This window comes from Canis lupus, chromosome X, assembly GCF_003254725.2.
Source record: "Canis lupus dingo isolate Sandy chromosome X, ASM325472v2, whole genome shotgun sequence".
Classification (NCBI taxonomy): Eukaryota; Metazoa; Chordata; class Mammalia; order Carnivora; family Canidae; genus Canis; species Canis lupus.
The window spans coordinates 81,910,904-81,923,672 of record NC_064281.1 but is presented as its reverse complement, the minus strand read 5'-3'; the positions used below and the strand labels follow the sequence as shown (position 1 = coordinate 81,923,672).

General features: G+C 37.5%; 1 protein-coding gene across 3 annotated transcripts in view; it reads right to left on the bottom strand.

Moving 5' to 3' along the window:
• The window catches only part of VSIG1 (V-set and immunoglobulin domain containing 1), a 43,778-nt gene extending 31,904 nt beyond the window's left edge, over positions 1–11,874 (bottom strand). For 2 of the 3 annotated variants that reach the window (XM_049107516.1, XM_025431565.3), the window contains exon 1: positions 11,650–11,874. Coding sequence is in view for 2 of the 3 variants with exons in the window: in XM_025431565.3 (XP_025287350.1) it covers positions 11,650–11,698 (49 nt within the window). In the remaining variant the exon portion in view is untranslated. The remainder of the gene's footprint in view (positions 1–11,649) is intronic. The other variant, XM_025431566.3, reaches the window with a different exon arrangement.
• Between the last annotated feature and the right edge of the window lie 895 nt (positions 11,875–12,769).

The following is a 12,769-nucleotide window of genomic DNA, read 5'->3' as shown; positions in this document are numbered from 1 at the left end:
TTCAATTATTGACTTGATGCTTTTCTTAATTGCAAATGGAAGCATTTAGTGTTATAATTTTCTGTTTTAGCACTGTTTTAGTTGCATGTTACATATTTCCATATGTTATATTTTCATTTTAATTCAGTTCTATGTATATTCTTTAAACTTCCTTTGAGATTTCCTTTTTGGTCCAAAGATTATTTAGAAATGTGTTGTATAATTCCCAAGTGTTTAGAGATTTTCTTGTTGCCTTTCTGTTCTTGATTTCTAAAAGTTTGATTCCATTGTGCTCAGAGAACAGATTCTGCATGATTTTAATTCTTTTACATTTGTGGAGGGTTTTTTTTATGGCCAAGCATATACTCTATCTTGGTATATTCTGCAGGTGCTTGGGGAAATAAATGCATTCTGCTATTGCTGGGTGGAATACTTTATACAAAAGATGTATTTTAAAATTATGGGAATGCCTGCGTTGTACAGCCAGTTAAGCATCTGATTCTTGGTTTTGTCTCAGGTCATGATCTCAGGGTCATGGGATTGAGCCCCATGTCAGGGCCCTTGCTCAGCGTGGAGTCTGCTGAAAGATTCTGTCTATCTCTTTCTCCCTCTGCCCCACCTCCCATCTCTTAAATTATCAAATAAATCTTTAAAAACACTATGAATACTCACCAAGATAGACCACATTATGGCCTTAAACAAATCTTAACACATTTAAAAGAAGAGAAATCACACAATGTCTACTCCCAGACCACAATGGAATTAAAACAGAAATAAATTAACAATAAGACTACTGGGAAGTCCCAAAATACATGGAGACTAAACAACACACTTCTAAATAACACATGAATCAAAGAAATCTCAAGAGGAAATTTAAAATACTTTTAACCAATGAAAATGAAAATACAACTTATAAAAATTTGTGATATGCAACAAAAGCAGCACTTAGAGGGAAATTTCAGCACGAGTGCATATATTACAAAACAAGAAAGATCTAAAATCAATCATGTAAGTTCTCACCTTAGGAAACTAGGAAAAAAGAATAAATTCAAAGCAAAAGAAAAGAAATAATGAAAATTAGAGCAAAAATCATTGAAATTGAAAACAAGAAATCAATACAGAAAACCAATGAAACCAAAACTGGTTGTTGAAAAAGATAGGTAAAATTGATAAGACTCTAAGTTAGCTAACTAAGAAAAAAATAAAGTGAACACAAATTGCTAGTATCAGAAATGAAAGAGCGCCATAACTTTAGATACCATGGATATTAAAAGGATAATAAGGGTAGCCCTGGTGGCGCAGCGGTTTACCGCCGCCTGCAGCCCGGGGTGTGATCCTGGAGACCCGGGATCGAGTCCCACATCGGGCTTCCTGCATGGAGCCTGCTTCTCTCTCTGCCTGTGTCTCTGCCTCTCTCTCGCTCTCTCTGAATGAATAAATAAATAAATCTTAAAAAAAATAAAAGGATAATAAAAGAATACTAGGCATAATACCCTCCAGTTCCATCCACATTGAAGCAAATGATGGGTATTCGTCCTTTCTGATGGCTGAGTAACATTCCATTGTATATATAAACCACATCTTCTCTATCCATTCATTTGTCGATGGACATCAAGGCTCCTTCCACAGTTTGGCTATGTAGGGGAGGTGGGCAGGGGGATGGGGTGACTGGGTGACGGGCACTGAGGAAGGCACTTGACAGGATGAGCACTGGGTGTCATACTATATGTTGGCAAATCGAACTTCAATAAAAAAATATATTTAAAAGAAAAAGAATACTAGGAACAACTCTCGGCCTACAAATTTGTTAACCTCAATAAAATGGACCAATTCCTTGAAAAACACAACCTGTTAAAACTCACACAAGAAGTAGACAATTTTGACAGGCTTATATATACTCTATATGTACTAAAGAAATTGAATCAATAATTAATAGCCTTCAAAAAAAGAGGTTCCAAGCCTGGGGCCCCTGGTGAATTCTACCATACATTCAAGGAAGAAACTTAACCAAGTATCTACAATCTCTTTCAGAAGATAGAATAAAGGGAGTATTTCCTAATTCATCCTATGATGTCAATATCACCCTAATACTAAAACCAAAGACATTACAGGAAAAGAAAACTATAGACCAATATCTCTAATGAACACACAAAAACCCTTGATAAAATATTAGTAAATCAAATCCAACAATGCATAAAAAGAATTCCATACCATGGCCAAGTAGGATTTATCTAGGCAAGGCTGACTCAAAATTTGAAAATGAATTAATGCAATCTATCACATGAACATGTTTTTTTTTTTTTACATGAACATGTTTTTAAAAATCACATGATCATATCAGTATATTCAGAAAAAGAATTTTCCAAAGCCCAATGTCCATTTGTTATAAAAACCTTCAACTAGGAATACAGAGGACTTACAACTCAATCAAGAACACTTACAAAAAACCTGCAGCTAACACCATCCTTAATGGTGAGAAACTAGAAGCGTTCTTACTAAGATCAGGAGTCAGACAAGGATATTCCCTCTCATCACTCCTTTTCAATCTCATTCTGAAGTTCTAGCTAATGCAATAAGATACAAAAAGTATACAGATTGTGAAGGAAATGACAGATTACATGATTGTCTATGTAGAAAATCCAAAAATAAACCTTATGGAACTAATAGTGATTAAAGAAAGTTTTCAGGATACAAGGTTAATGCACAAAAGTTAGTTGCTTTCCTATATACTGGCCATGAACAAGTGGAATTTGAAATTAAAAATACAAAACCATTTACATTAGCAACACCACCCCCCTCCCCCCGCCAAATGAAATGCTTGAGTATAAATCTGGAAAAATCTGTACAAGGGCTATATGAAGAAAACCAGAAAACTCTGATGAAAGAAATAAAAATAAATAAATGGAGACATAAGACATAGTCTGTGTCTCAATAGAATAGGAAGACTCAATATTTTCAAGATGTCAGCTCTTCCCAACTTGCTCTATGGAGTCAATGTTACAGTCAAAATCTCAGGAAGTTATTTTGTGGATATTGACAAAGAAATTCTAAAGTTTGTATGGAGAAGAAAGAGACCCAGAATAGCCAACACAATATTGAAGAACAAATTTGGAGGACTGACACTACTTCAAGACTTCCTATAAAGCTATAGTAATCAAGACTGTATAGTATTGGTGAAAAAAATAGACAAATAGATCCATGAAACACAATAAAGAGCCCTAAAACAGACCCACAAAAAATAGTCAACTGATCTTTGACAACAGAGCAAAAGCAATACAATGGAGCAAAGATAATCTCTTCAACAAATGGTGCTGAAACAACTGGACGCTTATGTAGAAAAAAAAGAATCTTGCCACAGAACTTACACCCTTCACAAAAATTACCTCAAAATGTATCTAACAGATCTAAATGAAAAAAGCAAACTATAAAACTTCTAGAATATAACATAGGAGAAAATCTAGATGACCTTAAGTATAATAATGATTTTTAAAGATACAACACTAAAGGCACAATCTATAAAAGAAATAATTGATAAGCTGGGCTTTATTAAAACTAAAATATTTTGCTCTGCAAGGACGCTGTCAAGAGAATGAGAAGACTAAAGCCACAGACTAAAAAAACTATATGCAGAAGACATATCTGATAATGGTTTCCTATCCAAAATACACAAATAACTCATAAAACTCATGAATAAGTAAACAAACAACCACATTAAAAATGGATTAAATGGACACCTGCTCAGCAGTTGGGCGCCTGCCTTTGGCTCAGGTCGTGATCCCAGGATCCAGGATTGAGTCCCGCATTGGGCTCCCTGCGAGGAGCCTGCTTCTCCCTCTGCCTATGTCTCTGCCTCTCTCTGTGTCTCTCATGGATAAATAAATAAAACCTTTAAAAAAATGGATTAAAGACCTTAAAAGACCTCTCACCAAAGATGATATACAGATGGCAAATAAGCATATGAAAAGATGCTTCACATCATTTATCATTAAGGTGATACAAATTAAAACAATGAGATACTACTACACATCTATTAGAATGGCCAAAATCCAGAACACTGACAATACCAAATGCTAGTGAGGATGTGGAGCAACAGAAACTCTCCTTCATTAATGGTGGGAATGCAAAATGGTACAGGCACTTTGGAAGACAGTCTGATGTTTATTTACAAAGTAAACACACTCTTAACCGTAGTGCCCAGCAGTTATGCTCCTTGATGTTTACCAAAAAAAATTGAAAATTTATATCCACACATAAATCTGTGCATGAATGTTTACAACAGCCTTATTTATAATTGCCCAAACTTGGAAGAAACCAAGATGTCCTTCAGTAGGTGAATGGATTAATAACCTGTGGTATATATGGGTTCCTGGAGGCTCAGTCAGTTGAGTGTCCTGATTTCAGCTCAGGTCATAATCTCAGGATCCTGGGATGGAGTCCCATGGCACGTTGGACTCCCCACTCAATGGGGAGTCTGTTCGAGGATTTTCTCTCTCTCCCTCTCCCCCCCCCCCCCCCGTCTCCGTCTCTCTCTCTGTCTCTGTCTCTCTCTCTCCCTCTCCCCCTCCCCACCCTCACACTCTCTTGCTCTTTCTCTCTCCCCTTTAAAATAAATAAATCTTTTAAAAAATACTTTAAAAATAAATAAAAACACAAACTGTGGTAGACACAAACAATGCTAAAAAGAAGAGCTGTTAAGCTATGAAAAGATATAGAAGGACATTAAATACATATCACTAAGTGAAAAAAGCCAATCTGGAAAGTCTATATACTATATGATTTCAATTCTGATATTCTGGAAAAGGCAAAGCTATGGAGACCATGTAAATATCATTGGATTCAAAGGGTTGGTGGAGGGGAAGGCATGAATAGGTGGAACACTGAGCAGTGAATATATTCTACATGATAATATAATGGCAGATGCATGTCATTATGCATTTGTCCAAACCCACAGGCATTTTGTCTATCATGTTAGGAATCCCCTCTATTTAAATCTGTCATTTTAGGGATGTCTGGGTGGCTCAGTGGTTGAGTGTCTGCCTTTGGCTCAGGGCATGATTCTGGAGTCCTGGGACTGAGTCCTGCATCATTCTCCCCACAGGGACTCTGCTTCTCCCTCTGCCTATGTTTCTGCCTCTCTTTGTGTCTCTCATGAATAAATAAATAAAATCTTTTTTAAAAATCTCATTTTAGCAGACAGTCTCTTTTATTTTGTTTCATGTTTTACACACAGCCTACTTTTGTGGACTGGGTTTCTAATGCTAATTTAATGTCCAGAGTTTCTACAGTGTTGTTTTGGTCTGTCTGGTTTAACCACTGTCACTGGGGCTTCTGTGTTTGTCTTTGATTCTATTGCCTGAGCGATTGGAAGTGTTTCTCCAGGCCAGGTTGCTGGGTGCTTCTCAGTGGGGGAATCGCTATGGTGGGACACTCCACTGTAGCCCTGTGTCTGGGGAGTAGTGGGCGGGTTGGAGGAAGAGTCTCAGACTCACACAAAGAGTCTTCCAGAACTGAGCATTTGCTGTGACTTCATTCCTTTTGTCTGTTGTACTCTCTGGCCTCCTCAGTATCTCTAGATGAAAGTGAGGAGTCTCAGGCTCAGTGAGAAAAAGAATGCTTCCTTTGTCTACTCTTCTTGGTGTGGCTTCTTATGACTCATCCAGTGGTGTTGGGCTCACTTGATGTAAGAGGGACTCTCATTAGATCTGGTGGAAGAATAAGCCTCCCAAGGCTGCCCTCTGTTACTAGGTTGAGATCTGGAAATCCCAGAACTGTTTACCCTTCTTCACTTGGATGGAAAGAAATAAGACCCCTTGCCACTGTGTTATTCCCAGCACCCAAACCACTGCTTTCTTCTTATAGTCTTTCAGAACTCTCCCTGGATTGTCTTTTACGTTATTTCCAGGGAGAGTTTAATACTTGTTTCTAGCAGAAAGAATAATAAAAAAAAAAAAAAAAAAAAAAAGAAGCAAGGACAAGCAGCTCTATGCCCTTTTATTCAGACCAGAAATCTCCCTCAAGTTTTAAGAGTGTAAAAGGGAAAAAAAAGAGTGTAAAAGGGTCCTGAAACCACCAAGCCTGAGAATTGTTGACCTTCTGAAATGATGAGCTGCCCCTATGATTTGGGGGAATGCCAAAGAGTCTCCCACTCCAAAACCCAGCCTACCACTGTACTTGAAATTCTCAGTACTATACAAGCATCTTTCAAAGGGCTGTTATAGGGAACAATACTTTGGGTAACACTCTAGAGACACTGGCTCATCTTATTAACTGGTTATTACCCATTGCAAAGTCAGAGAGTATAGAAGTTCTCCAGGATGGAACGTAAGACCATCAGATAGGTATTAGAAAAAAAAGATCAAGTTTAATAGATGCTCTCTATGCTGCAGGGGAATCTGAGTGAGAGTTCTGGCTTCTTTCAGGGTTACAGACAAGTAGTAGAATGAAAGTACAGAGATCATGAAAAGATCAGAGGAAATGTACAGGAAGACGAATCCTTGCCCCCTTCCCAATTCTGCACACCCAAAGACTTTAATTTTATTTTCCTTACTTAACTACAGGCAAACATAAGTCATGAAATTGACAAACATTTTGAAAAATTAGAAGAAAAAGCAAACCATTGTACTGAGACCCCTGGTTTTCCATATTCAATAGCCAAGTAGTCTGTCACAGCCAGGCCACCTGGTCCAGCTGTTTCTCTGCCAGAGGTTGGCTGCTTATATGGCAACTGATGCGGTGATAAATTGAGATTAGTGATTTAGGATAGGCATCAAAGCAGCACCTTCTAACTCCATGCAGTTTCCCTCTTCTCAATGTTGTCTCCAGGCTTTCCTGGTTCCCATTATTTATGCCTTTCCAAAAAACAAAACTGACCCTATGGAAAATAGCTACTCTTTCCAATGGGAACTTTATTGGGGAAGGCTAAGTGGCTCTCTCCTGACCTCACAGAGCCCATCTTGTTTTTCCTAAGTTAGTCACACCTTTGACTATGCTTAAATGATGATTTCCAAATGCCTTTAAAGTGTACAAGATAAAAAGGACAGAATAGTGATTTGGTGGCCATTGAAGTCCCCGAAACTTTCCCCTAAAAACAGAGATTTTAGAGGTATTATTCGGCTATCATTTTTGTCTTCTAGTTTGGGTCCCAGCGTCTGTTATGGGATTAGTGTAATGGTGGGAGCTTATGACAAAGTAAGCACCCTGCCCACCCCCTACAAAATGCCCCTCAAAGGCTGCTCTCTGCAAAAACATTAGAAGGCAAAGTAAGCACAGCTCTACAAGGCAAGCCATGGAAGAGGCTGTGGTGTCTATCAACAAATACCCGTTGAACACCTGTTTTGTGCCACCTACAGTGCTAAACATGGAGGAAGCAATAATGAACAAATCAGACACAATCTCTGCTCACCCTGTCCACATGGCAGGAAGCCATTTGGAGCACAGAATGAGGACAAATGAAAATCAAGGATTGGGGAATATAAATGTGATATCAGCATTTTGAACAGTTTTTTTTTTTAAATAGAAGACATACAAATACATAAATAATTTGAGGTCTGTAGAAGCTCAACAACATCACCTCAGAATAAGGATGGTCACCTCCAAATCTACTGTGAGATTTTTTTTTTTTTGAGAAGACTACATATTGTCCTATAATAGGTAACAATTGGCAAGGCAATATCTCCAGATAATTTTATTGCCCAGATTCCCAGTACTCATCACCACAATCAATCCTCAAATTCTGAAGAAAAGATGGTTCTCAGAAATTGCCCTTCCCTCATATAGCAACAGTATTCTTCAGAGCCCAAAGTTACATATTTTCAGATGAACTTACAAAAAATATTACATGCTGGGCATTGAGGGGGGCACTTGACAGGATGAGCACTGGGTGTTATTCTGTATGTTGGTAAATTGAACACCAATAAAAAATTAATTTATTAAAAAAAATGTCACATGCTTCCATTAGTACGCATTACTTAAACCATTGAGATCATCCTCTAGCCCATTCAATAGGATTCCCTGTAATTGTGGAAATGTTTTATCTCTGAACTACCGTTCAATTTAGTAGTCATTACTCACATGTGGTTGAACACCTGGAATGGGGCTGGTGTGACTGAGGAACTGTATTTCTAAGTTCATTTCATTAGAATTAATTTAAATTTAAGTAGTCACATGCAGATAGTGAACAGCACAAATGTAACCTTAAACTGAAATTGATTCTGTAAGTGGCAGGTAAAAAAAAAATCCCTTCCTTTGGATTAATTTACTCTAAACTGGGAAAGTATTTTAAAATTGAGAAGGTCAGAAAAACCTCTGTATTATTAACAAGACAGTGAATGAATAGCAACATATAGATTAGTGCCTGATGTAAACAAAACTCAGAACTGCAATCTCCCTCACTGCCTTGGCTGAATTAAAAAACAAAACAAACAATACATATGTGGTTGAATATGCATAATTGTTTTTAAAAACCAGTGCTTGTTATTAAAAGAAACTAACCCAAAGTATATACACATATTTATCAATGTTTTCAAAAGATTTTTTTCATGTTTTGGTAATGATTGTTTACTCGTGTACTTAATGTCTACAATATGGCAGGCACTGTGCTTATAGGAGAATCATTCTCTTAATATACCACAGCAAAAATATTCCTCAAATAACCATATTTAATATGATGCATTTGAAGTGATTTAATTTCCAGCAACTTCACACATAATTGCTTCATTTTTTGACCTATAATATAACTAAAGGATCACTTATGTTTTGGATTTGACCATGAGACCAAAATTCAAGTATATTACTGCTTTAAAATGCATAGCATGTATCTCCAGAAAATGAAAAAAATTAAAATATCTTTTTAAGAGGTGACTAATATATAGTACAAGTATCTAAACAATATATGTGAACTTTTTGCACAGACATTTTTGATGAAAATGATGTTCCTGAAATGGAATGTAACTGACTTCCGAAGAAGTCATCAGAAAGATTTTTTTGATCAAATCAACTTTTATTGCAGTATAATTGTCATATGCCATTGTACAGAAAGATTTTGATTAAAATCTGTCTTGCCTAGTTGTACAGAAAATTGGTTTTAAATACACATATGAAAATTGTTTCTGAATGCTTGTGGTTTGGGAAGGTAATTCATTTATTTTTCCAGGTTTATGGACATATCATTGACATACAACAAAGCACGATTGTAAAGTGTACAACGTGTTGATTAGATGCACTTACATATTTCAAAATGATTACTACCATAGTGTTAGCTAACACCTCCATCACATCACATAATTACTATTTCTTTTTTTGTGATGAGAACATTTAAGACCTGCTTTCTTAGCAACTTTCAAGTATATATACAGCATTATTAACTAGGGTCACCATACTATACATTAGATCCTTAGAATTTGTTCATCTTCTAACTGGAAATTTGTACCCTTTGTCTAACACCGTCCAGCCCCTGGTAACCATCATTCTACTCTGTTTCTATGAGTTCGACTTTTGCAGATTCCACTTATAAGTGATATCCTACAGTATCTGTCTGATTTGCTTCACTTCGCATAACACCCTGAAGGTTCATCCATGTTGTTGCAAATGGCAGCATTTCCAAAGGTAATCCATTCTTTCAACACTTACTATGAGCCCACTGTGTGCCAGGCACCGTGCTTGACACCAAAATATGACATTCTTCCTGAATGAAGAAACAAGACCAGGTAACACATCAAATTGCACATTGATAAAAACATGATCAGCTGTTTCACAGCCATATCTGGATCAACTGAGGGACACCACCAATGCCAGGTATAGATTACTGAAATCCCCCTTTCTCCAACTTCCATACGTATGTAAGCACAGCAAGCAATAATAAATTATACCGTATTTCCATTCCACCTGCTAGAGTGACACTACCATATTTTGCTATGGGCCAGCTAGACTGTATATGTATAGATACATAGTACACACTACAGGCCAACAAAACCAGTTACATAGTCACCAAAGAACAAAGGCTCTGTAGTATTTATTGGTCTTGCTCTAAAACCCACAATCAAATAAGATCCTGACATCATGTAAGTAATTTTTTAAACCATAGAAAATTGTATACAAGGTATAAATCCAATTTTGTAATGTGATATATATATCTGTGAAGGAAAAAATATATAGGTAAGACATTCACTCAAATCTCTGAGTGGTAAGATTGCTGGTGATTTTTATTTCATTTATATGTTTTCGTGTTTTGAAACCTGTCTACCATGCCTATACACTACCTTTGTAATCAGTAAAAATTAGTTATAGTAAAAACCATTCTTGCAACTATTCCAAAATTCATGTCTAGCATAGGCCTAAGGCCTCATGTAAGGAAATAGGTATTGACCACATGTGTGATTTTAGGGGACTGGTGTAGAAGGCCTGGGAGCAATCCAATTAGCTAATGACTGGAAGCTCTTTAAGAAAGAACAAAGACTTTCACTGTCTAAAGTTTAAAATGAATATTACTGGGGGTGATGGAGGGAATAGTGACATGTTCCCCCGAAGATAGAAGCTGAGAAAGGTGGCTTGTTCCAGCTCTAAATCCTAGTTAGATCACGTGATAAATGCAGTATTGCCTTCTGGTGACTCCACAGAACATGTAGGTTGAAACATTTAGAAATGAATATTTCTAGAACTATTACTGAATACCATATGGTTTTAAAATGTCACACTTTTAAACTATAAAACTGGCCTAATATTCTTTGTAGAAACTCCAGAAAATATGGAAAAGCTTGGGAATGAAACAGAAATCATCTGTAATCCCATCACCCAGAGGTAATGACCATGAACACTTTGGTATATAACCTTCTAGCAATTTATTCTAGTCAAATGTGTGTATCTGCCTTTTCACCTAATATTTATCTTGGGTATTTTCTTATGCCATTAAATATGCTCAGTGAACCTCATTCTAATGACTGCCTAATATTACCAATGGCTTAAGAATATCAGAATGACTGTAAACAATATTATTGTACCTACTATGAAGCTAACATCATAAAGATAGATTCAAATGGATCTGGTCTTTGAAAAAGTGAGCGAAGGGATTTTCTGAACTGGTGAGCTCTCCTGGGTCTTACCAACATCAGGATTTTGACTCTAAGAATGATTTTGTTTTTCTCAAATGCCTAAAAACACCCATATCGTGCACAATGACAAATCACTCACGTAGTTTCCAAAATAGAGTCTTAGGTTTGGAAAACTGCAACTCTTAAAGAAACATTAGAGAGTAAAGCATAGCAGGCCCTCCAAGTCAGGCTCTGTTTGTTGTAACAAAGCAAGTGGATCACAGTGGGAAACCCTAAAATAAAAGAGGAAAGAAAAACTATCCTTGGTGTAAACTTCAGCTTCTGAGCAAATTAATCTGTTCACCTTCCAACTTAAGAGAGAGAGGGAGACAGAGGCGGTGGGAGGAGGGAGAGAAACACTGTGATTTTTCTGAGAAAATTTTAATTCAGGAGCTACATAAAATTCCATTTACAACATGGCCTACATTTGCTAGGCTAGAGTTCTGAAAATTACCTTATGCAGCAAACTAATCATGATTCCTTTGAAGTGAAAGAGGAGAACATTCATGTAAAAATTTGCGATTTCGGTTTAAAAGAAAATTCCAGTTCCCAATCACCTTTGATGGTTTGGAGACCCTTTCCTTACCTGCAAGGCAGCTTAGGATCAGAAAGACCTTCCAAAACGCGAACACCATTGTGTCAGGGTTTGTCGAGCGTAGCCGAGGACCGGTAGCTTGCCTGAGCTAGGCTGAGTCTCCAACTGGCTTCTTCAATCACACTGAGGTTTGCCAGGCTTATCTGCCGGCATCACGAAGCAAATAGCCTTTTCAGGCTTATTGGGTACAGTCCTTTCTCTGAGCGGATTTGTGTTTCTTTGAAACACTTTTTACGGGCGTGTTTCCTTGATATATTTGCTACTGTGTTAATAATAAACCCGTGCATTTAAATTCTTCAGGCTCTTTGTACACAGATTCTCTGAGTTTTATTGTTTAAAATCAATCCTATTAAAAAGTTAAACTTGGGGGGGTGTATGGTTGGAAGTGAACCTATACAAATAAAAGCTGACAAGGCTAATTAATTTCAAATATTTCCATCGAAGTCTTCCAGCATGGATTCACTAACCTCGTTCACAAATTGGGTTAATAAATTGGTGCTCTAAGGTTTTCTCTAGAGCCAGGGTTCACAGGAAGGACAGGGGGGTTATGAAGCAAAAAGCATTCATTTATTGTGTGAACAAACTCTGGACACGTCACACTTTTTTGAAGCCCTGGCAGTTCTCACTACCTTGGCAGTAGAACGCATAGCATGCTATGGTCTTCCTGGTTAGAGACCCTATAGCATTTATTCACTCACCAAACGCTATATCATCAGGGAAGTGAATAAATGCTTTAAGACTTCCACTGGATGAGTCTGAATTTTTGCAGAATTAGGTTACTGAGTAGGTACAATAGGATTTCTTTGGAGGAGAGTTTCCCTAGGAGCGAGTGATGGTAGGCTGCCTCCATGAGAAGCCTTCACTAACAGATTTCCTCTCATGTTTGAGATACATAAAGGCCTCTTCCAGCTTTTCCTATGCGATCTCCAAGTCCTGTTGTGTTCACCTGTGCAGTGGCTCTCAGATCTGTCCTTTCACCAATCCACTGCCTCCACCCCGATCCTGGTACTTTGGTCCTTATCCCTGGCCTACTGAGGCAGCTTCCTATGTGATCTCCCTGACTTCTCCCTCCCTCATCCTCCATACCAGCCGCATCCTGATGGTTCAACCC